We start from the raw sequence: 15,672 nt of genomic DNA, 5'->3' as shown, positions 1-15,672 counted from the left end.
TGGAATACCTTAAATAAGAGAATGCATTGACAGTCTGAAACACACATCACAGGTGTGGGACCAGAGTTCCCTTCTGCATTATGGACAAACCCCCACAAATTTACATGAAATAAATTCAGAAGCATGGCTTGAGATCTGTTGGACCACTAAGTCACGCCAGTGCTTGACATGCTCTTAGCTTCTGGAGACATCAGCCCTTCTCATTTTTAAAATCCAATTTCCCTCATTAAAGGCACACATCACTCAGGTAAGAGGTGGCTTAATCCTTGTCTGTACATGCTTTTGGACAAGCCTCTCTGTTCCAGCTAATTGGTAAAGTCTTCCCCCCCCCCCCTTTTTTTTTTTATAACAGCATTCTGCATTGTTCAGATGTTGGGACACAGAACTCTGAATGACATCCCTGGATTAGAGAAATGATCTCAAGTAAGTTGCACAGATATCTAGGAGGGATTCATTGCTCAAACAGAAGTGTGGAGGGTAGAGAATAAAGTGGTACAATTTCCAGAGAAGCCATCAACAGAATTCACAAGAAATAAGAGATGTCTTAAAAGAGATTTTCTAGACATGGCTGAGAAGCAAAGTGGCATTCAATAGCAGAAAGTGGTTATTTAATGTTCTGTATCTAATAGCATCCCATATGTTAGAAGGAATACAATGGCACTCACTAGTTGCAAGCAGTTTCTGCCATCACAGCAATTACTTCTTAATCTGTCCATCAATACCTATGAAATCATACTTTTAAGTGTTGTGAAGAGTAACTATGTCTCTTTGATAATGTTTGACTGACACCACCCATTTAATTTATCTAAGCCTGTGAGCAGCCAAGATATATTAATTACTTTTAGTTACCGTTTCGAAGCTGACAAAGTAGAAAGGTCTGTCTTCATATTATCCTTATCCTGACCTATTCTGACTCCTAAGACCTTAGCTGGTGTTCTGGTCCTGCTTTTCCTTAATTGATAAAGTGTGTTATAGGTGGGAAAGCTGAAATGTCAAGACTAAGATGATAGAACTCATTACATTTTGTAAAGGACATTTAAAGCTAGTCAAGTATGGAGCAACAGCTCAGGCCAAAGGCAGATGTGGTGCTACCCCACTGTGGAATGCAATCCAGCTAACTTCTAAAAAAGAAAAATGTAGGGTCGTTTTGTTTATTTTTCCTTTTACAAGATGCATTAAATCTTTTACACACATTAGATCTTGGGAGTTTGCATAAATAAATTTTGAGTGTAAACCAGAAAAAAAAGCACCTTGTAAGGTGCATAGAACAAGGAAAATAACCTTACAATTTTTTTTTTTTTTTTTTTTTTTTTGCCAGAAACATTTTCAAAAGGTGATTATTCTGTGAAAGAAAGTGTTGGATTTCTGACCAACTCTAGTAATCCTGCTCAAATGGAACTTCTGTTTTGTTCTTTCTGGAGAGAGTCCCACAGAATCTAAAATGACCTTTCTATAGAGTTTGAAACTCTTCATCACATTCTTTTCATGTGATCTTGATTACATTTTTTTACTCTTGAGTAGCACAGGGAAAAGAGTACACGATTAAAGATGCTTCGAGATCTGTGCTAGAAATATATGAAGGAAGTGGAATTGTTTTTTTGATACATAACAAGAATTAGATGCAATTTTTTCTTTCTTTTGAAAAAAGTGTTTCCCTGCAGCAGACACAAAATATTTGTTTATTTAAAAAATTTTGTTGTGGACCTGTCAATACACACAGTGTACTCCAGCAGCTGGAGTTACTACACAGTTTTTTTCTGCCTTCTGACACTGCTGGGTTTTGTTCAATAGCCTACAGTATAGATAAAAAAAATCTAAGTAGCAGCTGTGCAAAAAGGGCTTGGGGGTCCTACGGACAAGTCATGTATGAGGCAGCAAAGGGCCCTTGCAGCGATGAAAGCGAAGGCTAGGCTGCACTAGCAGGACAGCTACAGCCAGCAGACACAGGGGAATGATTACTGCCCTCTACTTAGCACTTGTGAGACCACATCTGGAATTCTGTGCCACGTTTTGGGCCACTAAGAGAGAGATTGACAACTTAGGGGGAGAATATAAAATTTATTTGTTAGAGTACTAAGTCGTAGAAATTGGAAGTAAAAGAAATTGCTTGGACTATCCCACAACCCCTATTTGTACTTTGAAATTGAGTTACAGTTCATTTAGAAGGTGCAGTGCAGGGTACAAATTCAGTTCATATGACTGGGAGCCAAAAAAATCCCTACCACTTTCCTACAGGAAGCATGTTCTTCCTTTGACGTACTGAGTAAATCAGGCACTTAAGTGACACTTAAGTTTAGCCTCAAGGTATTTGTGCAGCAGCTACTTCTCAGCTCATGTGGATTGTGCTTCTCAGCAGTTACTGTTCCCAGTAACTGCTCATTGGGTTTTAGCCAGTTGCTTTGCTGATTTTGCTTTATAGTTGGCCAGTAGTAACAAATCTCATGACAACAGACCTAAAGATTTATCAGATTTCCTTGAAAACAACTTCAGCCTCCTCACACTGGATCTCCCGCCCAATCCTCAACAGAAACTACCATATACTTTTCAAACACAATACTTAGAAGTAAAACCAGTAGCTGAACTCGACAATACAGGGTTTAATACAGTTTGTTTTATATGAGAGCTTAATCTTCCCCCCTTCCCACAATCTCTTCAAGTACACATTTCTATCTTTTTCTGTAAAATACCTGTAACGTTACTTTTTTTTATTGTGCCTCCTCACTTCCTTTACCTGCAAAACTGCTAACCCAGATGTATCTGCTGTTCCTACCTAAATGTGAAACCCTAAATTTGTGTTTAGTTCTGAAGTTTAATGTTTCTATTTTGAAGTATTTGAGTTGAAGACAGCCTTGTACATCTCAAAGCTTAGGATGACTGTTACAGGGAGACAGAGGAAGATCTGAGAAATACCTGGCACATTGTTGGTAACAGACAGGTGAATGTATGAACTGGAGCTCAGTTACACCTATAGTCAATTTCAGTATCATGATATTCAGCTCCTGGTGATAGCCAGCTTTTTGCAGATAAGGCAAATGACAGCAGAGATGATCATCAGGATAAAACAGACAAATATTCAGAGCTTCTGAGGTTGGTGTAGTAAGCTTCCCCCTCCTCTTTTCTCTTATTTCGTTTTCAGAGGTCTCAGCAATATGGATAGAGATGGTATCATCCCACACACACCTGTGCATCTCTGCCTGTTTCACCCTGAGCACTTTTGGCAAGACTGTTGAGAAACAGGAGTTACCTTTCACAATGCCATGTTAGATCTGGCATCTATCTTTGAGGGTGAATGTCCTTCAAGGGATGGAAGAGCTCAAACAATGGAGTTTGTGAGCTGACCAACATGATCTGATGGTCATCTCTGCCCAGGGCAGAGCCATTGAAGCCATAGGTGATCTTTAAGGTCCCTTCCACCCCAGTCATTCTATCATCCTATGGTAATATTGCCAAACTACAGGAGAGGACTGATTAAGTAAGAGATCAGTCTGAATAGATTGTGGGTTTGCAGGCTGCAAAAAACCCCAACCCTCATCTTTGCTCAGGAGATCTTTCCTGCCCAACCCTTGTGTTCCGTGTTACAGCTGTACACACATCAGGCACTGTGGTACCTGGCTTGTCCTCCTTTGGCACAGGGCTGGATGTGCAGCCTGAGGTTGAAGATTTCCCTTCTTGTGAGAGAATCTAGATGGAAGTCGAGGGTGCAGATTAGGAAGCTGGAATGGAGGGGCAGGGGTGCTGCCCATGCCACGCCTCCTGTTTTGGGAGACGCTGGATATACAGGAGTCACCTCTGAGGCCAGGTAAGCAGGGGCAGTTCCCACCTTCTTCCTCATGAAGGAAAACGAGGACGAAGCAGGTGCTGTCGCCGGGCTGACCCTGAGCCCTGTGTCTCCCCTCTCCTCCCCGGGTCCACAACGCGCCGCTGCACTTGGCTTCTCCTTCAAGCATGAAGGGCTTTGACGTCTCCCCGCGCTGGCGCTGCCCCGCGGAGCAAAGTGCAGGGGGCGGTGCCGGGGCTGCCCCGCCGCGGCCCCGCTGCCCCTCACGGCCGCTCCCCGCGGGCGGGCACGGCGGCTCTCCCCGCCCCCGGGGCAGCGGGAAGGGGCGGCCCCAACACCTCCCTCCCGCCCCTAGAGCGCCCGTTCTCCGCACGGCCGGGAGGTAGCGGGTCGTGCGGCGCGGGATGGAGGCGGCGGCGGCGGCGGGACAGCCGCGCTCTCTGCTCAGAGCCCTGGGCAGGGCCCGGCCCCAGGAGCGCCCCAGCTGCTCCCCGGCCCCCTCCGCTAAAGCCGAGGCGCGGGTGCTGGTCATCAACACGGGCGGCACAATCGGCATGGTGCAGGACGTCAAGGGTGAGGGGCCGGCGGCGGGGGGGTGCCGGGGTGGCTGCGGGGAGCGGGGCTGGCCGTGACCATGGGGCCGGGGCTGCCTTGGCACGGCGCGACCGCGGGGACCCGGCGCGGTCTGCGGTGCGGCATCGCTGGTGTGAGAGGCTCCCTCTAATCCCCGGTTCCCGTCAGCTGGGTCACTCGGTAGCTCAGCTGATGGGCATCCTTGTGAGCGTCACAGCGAGCAGCAGCGGCTTTTGGCAGAGGACAACGTGTTTCCTGCAGCGTGAGTCCTTTCTGCCCTACCTCGCGCGCTGAAAATGAAACTAATGTAGTCGCACTAGTCATGCAGGCTCTTTTTAGCTCTAAATGAGCCACTGTCACCGGCCCCCCAGAGAGCGTGTGCCTGGCATTCCTGCCGGGAAGAGCGTGGGCCGCTGGAGCTGTTGGCCGTGACAAGGATTTTCCAGTGGTGACCTGGCAGGCGCAGCGGATGCAAGTGTGGCAGCTGCCAGGTGTCAGGGTGAGCGAGATCAGATGCAGTGACCGTGTTCACCTGCCTTGGGACAGGTTTCTGCTGCTCTCCCACTAGCCTGTGCCTTCCTTCATGAAATCACTGAAGAGTTCTGTCTTACCTAACCAAGAGAGGGGGAGACTTTGATGAAAAGGCTAGATATGCTGAGCTCTCTCCCAGCAGCTGGAAAATGTTTACATCCAAAACTGAACACTGGGATGTGGCGGTATAATGCCTGCATTTTATCTGAAGGCTTCTTAGGTACCTACAGGTATATGCTGTGTATTTTTAGATGCCCTTAAATGTCAGTAGAAGGGTGCCCAAACTCACCTGACGCCTCCACAGGCCCCCAGTCCAGCAGGTGGTTGGAGTGGCACCTAAGCACCCCTTGATCATCATTCAACAGGCACAGATCCAAAGAGATACCAGAAACATCAACCCATTAATGTGTCCAGGGAAAAGAACGGATTTCAGTCAGGTCTGACTTGCTGTAGGGCTGTGTTGGGTTAAAGGGAAACAGGGTAACATAAGAGTGGGAGTGAGAGGGAAACAGTCCAGTTTTGATCAGTATCCATTTAGTTTCTTTCCTCGTTTACTTGGACGGCAGTGGAGCATGCCAGGGCTTCCACAGCTTATGTCTGTCTTGATTCAGAAGCATGGGTACTTGTGATCCCTATTAGAGTTTCACGCCCCTGCTGGAAATACTGTCTCTGCTTTCATTTGTAGGATTAAAACACTTGGGGCTTCACCTTGGAGCTGCCTAGACTTGATTTTTTTAAAATACATGTCCTTTCGTCTCAGAAGATGGTGATTGGCTGATCCTTATTATTGTAGTAAAGATGCTGTAAGGTGTTTTTTGTTTTTTATGGCTGTCATCTTTGTTTTTAATCTGTCAAAGATGTAAAAAAAAAAAAAAGTCCATCTTTCAATGACATGTGGTGACTTGCCTTTCTCAGTTTGCATTGTTTATACTAAAACAATTTCCTACTTTTGTTGCCTCAGCTTTCTAAATACCTCTTTTAAGTAAATAAATTATAATGACGTATCTCATTCTTTTATGAATGAACTTTATAACCTCTTCTCATCTTGTATTTTTTTTTCTTTTGCTTAACACATGTCAATCATTAAAGCATGTGCAAACAATCTAACAGCTATGATCTAATGATGCTGACTTGCTGCATCCTGGTGAGGGTTTTGACCTGCTTTTCATACCCACATCTAGCTGCAGAGCAGCCAGAGTACCTCTTTCAGAATATTTGGCAGTCTTTAGTGTTCAGGCAGAAAGGGCATGGGAAAGGCAGCATGCTTCAAGGGAAGATACAATAGATGCTCATTTCTTCTATTAATCAGTGGATGGAAAGTGCCTGTTTTCAGCCCTTCCTAAAACTACAAGTGTTTTACTTCAAGCACAGTGAGCAGAAGTAGCTCATCTGGCACCTCCAGCACGTCTTGGACCTGTTGGAATTTCTGCACACCTACATGTTATCTGTGCAGGAGTCATTTTCAGAGGCTGAATAGTCTATTTCAATTTGTGTGAGTTGGATGACAACCAGATTCAGGTGCAGACTCAGTATACATGTTTTTGTTGTCAAGCCACTTCAGTGCGTTTTTAAAGTTTCTTACTCCTACTTATTTCCTCCTACATCAGTTTATTTTGGCTTAGCAGTAGCTCATTTCAGAAAGAGAACCTTACTGCACTCCAAAGTGAGGTTACTGTGATAGTGATCTTTCCATCAAGTTTGTGCTGGTGCCTTCAGGAAGATCTTTTCCTTGGGCATGTGGGCTAGGTCTCTTTCCTAGCTTTTACCTGTAAAAAGGAAAAAAATCCTCAACAAATCCAAGTAGAGCTAAGCTAAATACCCCTAGAAATATTGCTTATCTTGGAATAGTCTGCTTAGGTGACTTAGTTATTTATGTGTCTTTTTTAGACATACTAGATTGTCAAAGGACTGGCTGCTGTGGTCCAAACCTTTTTCTTTTTGCAATCTATGTGCCTCACTTCTGAAAGCTCCAAGTACTGTAGCTGCTGAAATTGATATTTTTGTTCCCTGTTCTCTGCAGCAGCACAGGTTGTAGGATACCTTGTTTGGCAGGTAGCTATAACTGTATTATCTATAGCACCAGAGTGAAAAGCAGAGTCCCGGACTGTAGGTGAGACAGAACTATGATTGTTCTCCTCGGTCACAGGTGCCTGTTTGCTGTTCTGCCTTTGTCCACCCGCTCTGTGATGCCAGGGCTGGCCAGCTAACAAGGGTAAGGACAGAAGTTGATGAGAGCTATTTGGACAAGTCACACAGTCTGCCTCTTCTCTGCAGGGGTGAAGTTGCTTCAAATACTTGGTCAACAAGCTTGGCTCACAAAAGCTGTTTTCCATGCATAATAAAGCAGAAGTGTTCTTAAAACTGTTGCACTTGAGTTCCCCTGTGTTTGCTTCTTGAAGCTGTAAAGCAGAAATCACTGCTAGATGTGGATGTATGTGGGGGGCTGCATAGGTTGTAAGTGGGTCATCTTGGATACATCTGCAGAATGCCTTGAAAAAAAGGTTTACATTCACTGCAAGCAATTAGAGAAAAATCCTGACAGATTTGTGATTAAGAGATGAGGAACTGCCGTTTATAGAGAAGGGATTAAAGAATATTAACTTACATCAGCTCTCCAGTTCCTGTGGCAAATACAAAAAATAAACAGTCTAATCCATTGTCGATATTCAGAGCAAGATGAACACTGGGCAAACAGAAGAATAATCAGGAAACACCCAGGAAGCACTTGAAACTGGGCTGCATTTCTGAGCCAAAATGACTCAATGCCCGAGTGCAGCAGAAGTGGCCATTTGTGACTAAGCTAGGAACATCCTTAACAGGAAAAGCAGGGATTGTAGCTGAATGAATGAAACATCCAAGGCTTGAAAGTGTTTTAAGTATATTTTGTAAAACTAAGTATTCTGGCAGTAATCCAAACAAATCCACTAAAATGCTGTTGCTGTCCTGTGAGGAAGTTGGCTATGAAGAGGCCTTCTTCTTCATTTAAGGCAAGCCAGGAGGGAGATTAAGGAGTTCTTAAGGATTTTTCCGTCAGCTCGGAAAGTAAATGGAAAAAGATAGAAGTACTATTGAAAATATTCTCTGTGTTTTGAGTATTTTTAAAAAAACCTTGCTGTTTGAAGGTGAACCAAAAATAATTAGATGCTAACTTGGATGAGAATAATGTTTAAATAAACAGAACTAGGAAGTAGGAGAGAATTCCCTGGCCTCAAATTAGAAATAACTTGAACTAACAGAAGTAAAATAATGAGGTTTAATAGTTTATTTTCCTTGTGAACAGATGATATGAAACAGTGATATTAAACTGAACTTGACAGTAGAATCTTGAAGTCCAGAAGGAAGTACCTTGGAAGGTCCTTGAAAGAAAATTATCTCAAGAAGTCAGACTTCAGAAAAACAGGGTAGTTTCTGATTCTGGATGGCAGAGCTGTCGCTGTCGTTCCTGAAACAGGGAATTGGGAGATGAGTTGCAGCTTAGGTTCACAGGTGAACTCAGTTCTGTGATGCTGAGGACTGTAACATCAAAATATTAGGTGCCTTTCTGGCTAACAGAGAATGGCATGCAGATTCTGTATGGAATACCTGGTTGCAACCAGGACACCTGCAGGTCCACCAAACAGTAAATGTGTTCTTAGGGTAGTTTAAACCTCCAAACAGGTTTGGACCTGTTTTAGGGTCCCTGCCACAGACAGACCCCATCACGGGCAGGGAGAGGGAGAGCAGAGTTTGAGAAGCATCCACGCTTTTAACTTTTTCTGTTCAGTGGTTTATGCACCTTTTTAGCTTTTGTCAGTTCAGATGTTCAGTCCTAAACCTGCTAGTGGAAAGTACCTAGTATACATCACAACTTGATAGTACAGAATGATGCTGAGTGATTTTGAAGTCTTCTGCTGCTCAGTAGTAGTAGTATCTATGGCAAATGTGAAAGAGAATGGTAGGTTTCTGCTACAGTTGCAAAACTTGGCTCCCTGTCCCTGCTTCTGATCAGTATTTGCAGGCAAGCAACAATGAAAAATGGGTAAAGGCATAAATGTTCGATGTGGAGATTTGAAACATTATTTCTCTTAAATAAAGGATTTATTTATATCAAGTCAAAAGAATAACTGCATGAATATTTTCATGGTTTTAAACTGGCAATAGACTGTTTAATTCGGAAGGATGGGCAAACTGCTGTGTAGCTTGACTACTTCCCTCCTTACTGTGCCACTCGCTCCCTTTCCATCCCTGCTCCTTTATTTACTTCCTTTATTCTTTGTTTTTAAGGGCTTGCCCCTGAGGCCAATAAATTAGTAAACAGCTTGAAAACCATGCCGATGCTGCACGATGGGGCGTATGCCAGGGAAACAAAACTGAACAACTCCCATGAATTCCCAGAGAACACATTGGTGCTCCCGTAAGTACAACTTCCTTGGGGCGAGGAAGAGTTAGCAAGTGTCTTATTGTTTTTCAGGTAATTACATCTCTAGACATTTGACGTGAAGAATCCATAATGAGGTTAGCAAAAATGCTTCTGTTAGTTCAAAAGAAAAAGGTGCACCATGTTTGATGTGATAGAAAATATGTGTTTGGATATATTTGCAATGAAGTGCCTTAGAACTGCCTGAGAAATAACTTTTAAGTTAGGCTACAAGTAACCATTCTGGGCAGTCCATTCATGGATTTTTTTTTTTTTTTTTTTAATATTAATTTGCTGCTGTGCAAACATACAAGTATTCTACAGAAACTAAGAAAACTGTATATACAGCTCCATGGGAATTATCTTCAGCATATATCTGAAAAAGTAGTGTGGAATTAATGCATCTGTGAATATGCCTCATGCTTTGATTCTGCAGGCCTTCTGGTTTTGAAAGCCCTAAAAGCTGATTGTTTTTCCCAAATTTATGCAACATTATGATAATAAGTGATGGGCTTATAATTAATCTGCATTGCTTCTTAACTGTTGGGCAATGATTAATAAGCTTATAGATTTTATTTAGAGGGCAGTATGCTAATTTGAAATATTCCCTAGCTGTGATGAATGACTGTACCCCTGTAAATGTGCTAACTTTGCACAAAGAATGATTTTACATAGTTGCTCAAAAATAAATGGGACCGTAGCTGGTGTGCTGTAAAAGTAAAAATGGATATTCAGTAATCTTTAAAGAGAAAACCAGGATATTCAAAGAAAATATAAGGTTTGTTAAGTTTTTCTACTTTGTATTGAAGTCTCTATATAAAGCTTTAAAAGGTAACCACTTAAAAAGCAGATAGCAGGAAAAGGAGTGAATGAAAAACTAATGGACTCCTGGTGCAGTAGTATTTATATGAATATACAGTTTGTGTTAAATATGATGCTTACACTAAGACAAATGGAGCTCTATTATGATGCTGTGCTTGAATAACTTTTGAATACTTAAGGGATTAGAAACAGAACTACACTATACACAAAACAAAACCCCTGTGAGTCCTCAATATGCTTCTCCTGGCACATCTTTTCTATGAAAACCAGAAAAGCTTAAAACAGTCATTCACTTCAAAAAACCTGAGGTTTAAAAACGAATCTTGTCTTGTTTTTCTGGCACTGCTGAGTGCTGTTTCTGGAGGTTACTTATGGCAATTTGCCATCTTGTCTTTTGTGCTAGCCAAATGATATTTTAACTAGGTGGTTGAGAAATATTGTGAGTTCCTGAGGGGAGAAGATTTTCTGAACTTTGTATATCTGCATGTAACATCAATATAAGAGGAATTACATGATCTCTTTTTAGAGAGAGGCATCAGAAGTTGAAGACAACTGGTTTCAGGTATCAGGATGTCATGTTTTATTTAAACAGCACATCCTCAGGAGAGCTTTCTTGTCACAGGTTTTCAGCTGACTTCCAAAGTTACTCTTAGCATGTGTAAATGTAATATCCAGCAAGGCAGTTTTTCATGTGAAGCCTGACTTCTTAGGTACAGTATGTGAGTTTAAACACATTGTTTAAATGCTCTCTCTGCAGTATGCAACAGTCTTAAGGCTTCATGAGGGGAGCAGGTCTGCAGATTTTATTAGAAGTCTCAGGTGTCTCGAAAATGGGAAATATTGTACCCAACTTTAAAAAGAATAGAAAGGAAGATAATGGGACCTGCTGACCTGTCAGCCTCCCCTCTGTGCATGGGAAGGTCATGAAACAGATCCTTCTAGAAGCTCTGCTAAGGCACATGGAGGACAGGAAGGTGATTTCAGCTAGCACAGCTTTACCTGGACTTCTGTAAAACTTTTGATGTGGTCCCCTACAACATCCTTCTCTCTCCATTGGAGAGAGATGGATTTGATGGATGGACTGTTAAGTGGATGAGGAAGTGGTTGGATGGTTACAGCCAGAGAGTAGTGGTCAATGGCTCAGAGTCATGATGGACATCAGTGACAAGTGGTATCTCTCAGGGGTCTATACTGGGACCAGTGTTATTTAATATCTTCATTAATGACATGGATGGAGGGATTGAGTGCAGCCTCAGCAAATTTGTAGATGACACCAAGCTGAATGGTGGTGTTGACACACTTGAAGGATGAGATGCCATCCAGAAGGACCTGGGTGAGCTGGATAAGTGGGACCATGGGAATCTCACGTGGTTTAACAAGACCAAGTGCTGGTTCTGCACCTGGGTCAGGACAATCCCTGGTATCCATCCAGGCTGGGGATGAACAGATCAGAGCAGCCCTGCCCAGAAGGACTTGGGGATGCTGGTAGATGAGAAGCTGGACAAGACCCAGCAATGTGCACTCACAGCCCAGAAACCACCGATGTCCCAAGTTGTATTTATTATTTAATTAAATTTAGGTATTTATGCTTTAAACCACATCAAGCCATGAACTTCTAAACTTGTAATTTAATTTCCAGATTCAAGGTATTTTTCACCTAGATTTGGGGGATGGAGAGGAAAAGTGTGAAAACTACTGATTTAAAGAGAAAATCAGAAGTGATGAGATGATATTAACACTACGAATTTTTTTTTACAATTCTCTTTCTTCATAGTATCTCCAAGCAAAACAAGAGAATTTTTTACACAATCCTTGAGCTCTCGCCACTGCTTGATTCCTCCAACATGACACCAGATGACTGGGCCAGAATTGCAAAGAAACTTGAGGTACAGTGATGTGGGATAAGAATTCATTTTTCACTTAAACAAAACCAGCAGTATATCTAGTACGCTCAGCAAGACAAAACAATTCAGTAGCCCTGTAGATATATATTTGTTTCTTTAAATGTAAAGTACCTTAATTAGTTACTTGCAAAGTAACAAATCCTGTGCTTGCAAAGTTTGCAGAATTTTTTTTTATTTGAAAATGTTGTAAACTCCTTAAAGTTACATCATTCTTCCAAGGATAAGCCATGCCATGATTCCATACAATAAAATAAATGGAAAAATTGCAGCTATGATTGAATAAGGTATGTAACATGGAGGTTGATGTGTCCTAAAATATTGGCTTGGATTCACTGTCCAAAAATGTTTAATAAAATCCTTAGGTGTGAGTAGCTTAACTGAAGGTTGCTTAGTTACACATCATTTGAGTGTTCAAATAGCTTAATAGTTGGCTATTGACATAGAAAATAATTTAATGTCTTTATGCCTTTCTTACTCTGGGCATACATGGACTGGACTAGCTTTGGCTTTGCAACCAGTAGAAAAAACTACTACTAGAGTTAGGTTTCCCGCAGTGGAAAATGTTTAAAGCCCTAGATATTTCTGCATATATAGATAAATTCATTACATCCTTCTCTAGAATAAAAAATATAGCATTTCTGTGCTCCTGTCCCTTGCCTGAACTTAGCTATGTGCTTTTAAAAAAAGCAAAACTGCAAAACACTTCAAATGCCTCACAGCAGGAATTCATACACAGCTGACAGAAATAAATAACTGTGGGGTTAGGAAGATAGTGCTCTTCCACTCCATGATAGTGGGCTTTATAGTGTAAATTCCCTCCTTCCACCTCGCTGTAGCAATTCATGAACAGTTCAATAATGCAGGGAATGATGCTGAAGATTCAGGTAACAGTCTTTCACCTTTAGGCTCTCTAATTCTGAAACCACCAAACTTGTGAGGTTGGTTCTCCTCTTAAATGCATGTTGCCCAGGCAAAGAAGAGATGGAGGTGCTGTGTACATGGAAAGTCTCTGGGATGGAGCAAGGGTGCAGTTGGGCAAAGCCCAGGGCCAAGAGAAGGCAGGAATCCCATGCTGAACAGGAGAGAATTTACCCTTTTCCTTATTGGCATATTAGTTTTTATTACAGAAAAAAGTGGTTTTTTCTTGTACACAGAATGCAGGTTCTCTGTGTGTCCAGTATTGTAATCCAAATGAAGTGTGCAGAGAGGCAAACAAAGGAACCTTTTCAACTCTCCAGCTTGTGTACAGACACTGCCACTTTGTGTTCATCTTGGACATGTGCCTGGCACTGCTGTAACATGCTGATGATTTTCCAGTCTAAAACTTCCAAGATGTTTCTGTGGGATATCTCCTTAACTTATCTCCTGATCTTTCACAGTATGAAGCTTAAACCAAAGTATGTTCTTTTGCATCTAATAAGGCTTATAAGGCTGAAAACACTTGTGAGTGTACTGATTCAGAGAGGACAGTTGGCTATTTCTGTGATCTTGGCCCTTCTTGAAACCTCCTTACCTCGTTGCTGCCTTGGTGAACGGCTCCAGCATGGTTTTTGCATCACATTATAGGTTGGCCTTCAGAAAGACCTTGCAACACTGGCAGATGTGTTGGCTCAGTTGTTAGATAAGCTATCCCCTGAAGCTTCCAGTAGGTAGGAACAGGTAGACAGACATGAGTATCAGTGAAGAAATGGCAAAAGGACAAGTAGGAACCTACAGATGAGTTTGGAGGTGACCTTAGTATCAGGAAGTGCCAAGCATGTGTGCTTAGCGTTCACGTAAGGAGTGTGATTAAAAAGAAATTTTGTTTAAACCTCCTTTTTCCTCCTCATGCTGACACTTCATATATCTGCTTAGAGTTCTATGTAATCCTTTCCATGTTACCAAGTTACATCAGAGACATCAGTGTCTCTCCCTACAGTGTTTGCTATGTCCATCATTCTTAAAGTAGCTGAACCAATTCCTTTTTCTTCCAAAAGCCAGAAGATAACTTTATTCTAACAGGATGAGCAGTGTGATTCATGACTTTGCATTAAAAAAAAACCCCACCTCTTGTGTGGAATTGTATGCAAATTAAAATTATAATAAAATTCATTTTGATATTGCATGTGCCTGATAGTGTAAGGGCCTTCTCAAAAACCATCAGGCGAATGCCCGTTAATGAACAAGAAGCCTCTTCCCGAGTTTCTGCTATGGAAAGAATGGCTTTCCATCAGAAGAGGGCACTCTGACACTGGTAGTTTGCTTGTCTGCCACACGGATTAAACGGACTGTTTTCCCCCCTATATTATGACAGCCCTGGTTTGCCTAATCTGTTCCTGTAAATGGTGTAATCCCTACAGTAAAAGCGGCAACAAGAAATCAGACTATACGACTAATTTGCATATGTTAACATTCATGTTTAAAGCCATTGCTAAGCTTTTCTTAATTAGCAGTCTTCTGGTTTAAAAATGCTGCATTAATATGTATACATAGAAGAATCTCTTTGACTGTTCTGTAATTAGAATTACTGGCTCTAGTGCTTAGTGTCCAATTAACCTTAATTGTATTTAAACTGGGAGCAGGATAACTTTAGGAGGAATTGTGTGTGCAGTACCCTATAAAGCATTGTGCTGTTGCCTGCATCAGTGGAAGTAATGCACTGTGTACCTCACCTGCTGGTGCCAGGGCATTGCTTTAACAGTGTGAAAACTGTCTCTTCCCCTCCAGGAGCACTACGAGAAGTACGATGGCTTTGTGATCCTGCACGGTACTGATACTATGGCATACACAGCTTCAGCCCTGTCCTTCATGTGTGAGAACCTGGGCAAAACTGTTGTTCTCACAGGATCTCAGGTAATAGAATTAATTTGAAGTTGAAGCAGGAATTCTCATTTTTGGTTTTTATATGCAGAACCTGGTTGTATCCTGATTATCACTGTACAGCTTAGCAGTGCTGGCCAGGCCCCTGGCCAGGGTGAATCGTCCCAGTGCTGACAGAAACGAGTGAGAAATGTCAGGCTCACCAGCTGAGGATCTGCCCCATAATTTTATCATTAATGACTTCACAACTCTGTACCAAATCAGACAAGGAGTTCATTATGGCTGGGGCCAGATGCTTCAGAGAAAGACATAAGATCCTGTCATTGGCCATTGTGTATTAATTGGTTTATATGAGAAGCATTTTTCCAGCCTCAGGTGGCCACTGGTTGTCAGCTGTCTTTTTTTCTTTAAAAGCCCTGAAGCTTAGTATTTTTTACTTCATCAGTTGTTATCTCAACTTATGTTAGTCGTTGTTGCATTCTTTATAATTTTAAAAATAAACTTAAAGCATTAGATGCATTTTTGATAATTTCTGTTCCACAAAGCATCTAATATGGTCTGTTTCCTTTCCTCTAAAGACTGCATTTATTAATTTTCATTTTCTTTGCTGGAGATCAGCCCTTTGCATATTGTCTGAGGGGAATGGGTTGTCTTACTAGAATAGCTTGCTTGAGTGTAAAATACAGCTCTAATCACAAAGGAGAGATGAAACATCACATTGTAAAATTCCCCTCCCCAATCTCATAACTTCCCTTTCACATGTGGTCTATTTGAAGTCAAAATACGAAAGTCTAGGAAGGAGTAGGCTCCCACTTGCTGTCTTGACGTGGAGCAGTGTAGTCATGATACATCGGTCAAGGTTTTGCTTT

General features: G+C 42.0%; 1 protein-coding gene across 1 annotated transcript in view; it reads left to right on the top strand.

Moving 5' to 3' along the window:
* The first annotated feature begins 4,119 nt into the window (after positions 1-4,119).
* ASPG (asparaginase) overlaps positions 4,120-15,672 on the top strand; it is a 44,503-nt gene continuing 32,950 nt past the window's right edge. The window contains exons 1-4 of the mRNA XM_032112570.1: positions 4,120-4,351; positions 9,146-9,275; positions 11,875-11,986; positions 14,711-14,836. Of these exons, the coding sequence (XP_031968461.1) occupies positions 4,183-4,351; positions 9,146-9,275; positions 11,875-11,986; positions 14,711-14,836 (537 nt within the window). The 5' untranslated portion in view covers positions 4,120-4,182. The remainder of the gene's footprint in view (positions 4,352-9,145; positions 9,276-11,874; positions 11,987-14,710; positions 14,837-15,672) is intronic.

The sequence above is a fragment of the Corvus moneduloides genome, chromosome 6, assembly GCF_009650955.1.
Source record: "Corvus moneduloides isolate bCorMon1 chromosome 6, bCorMon1.pri, whole genome shotgun sequence".
Lineage (NCBI taxonomy): Eukaryota > Metazoa > Chordata > Aves > Passeriformes > Corvidae > Corvus > Corvus moneduloides.
This window is presented reverse-complemented; position numbering and strand designations above follow the sequence as displayed.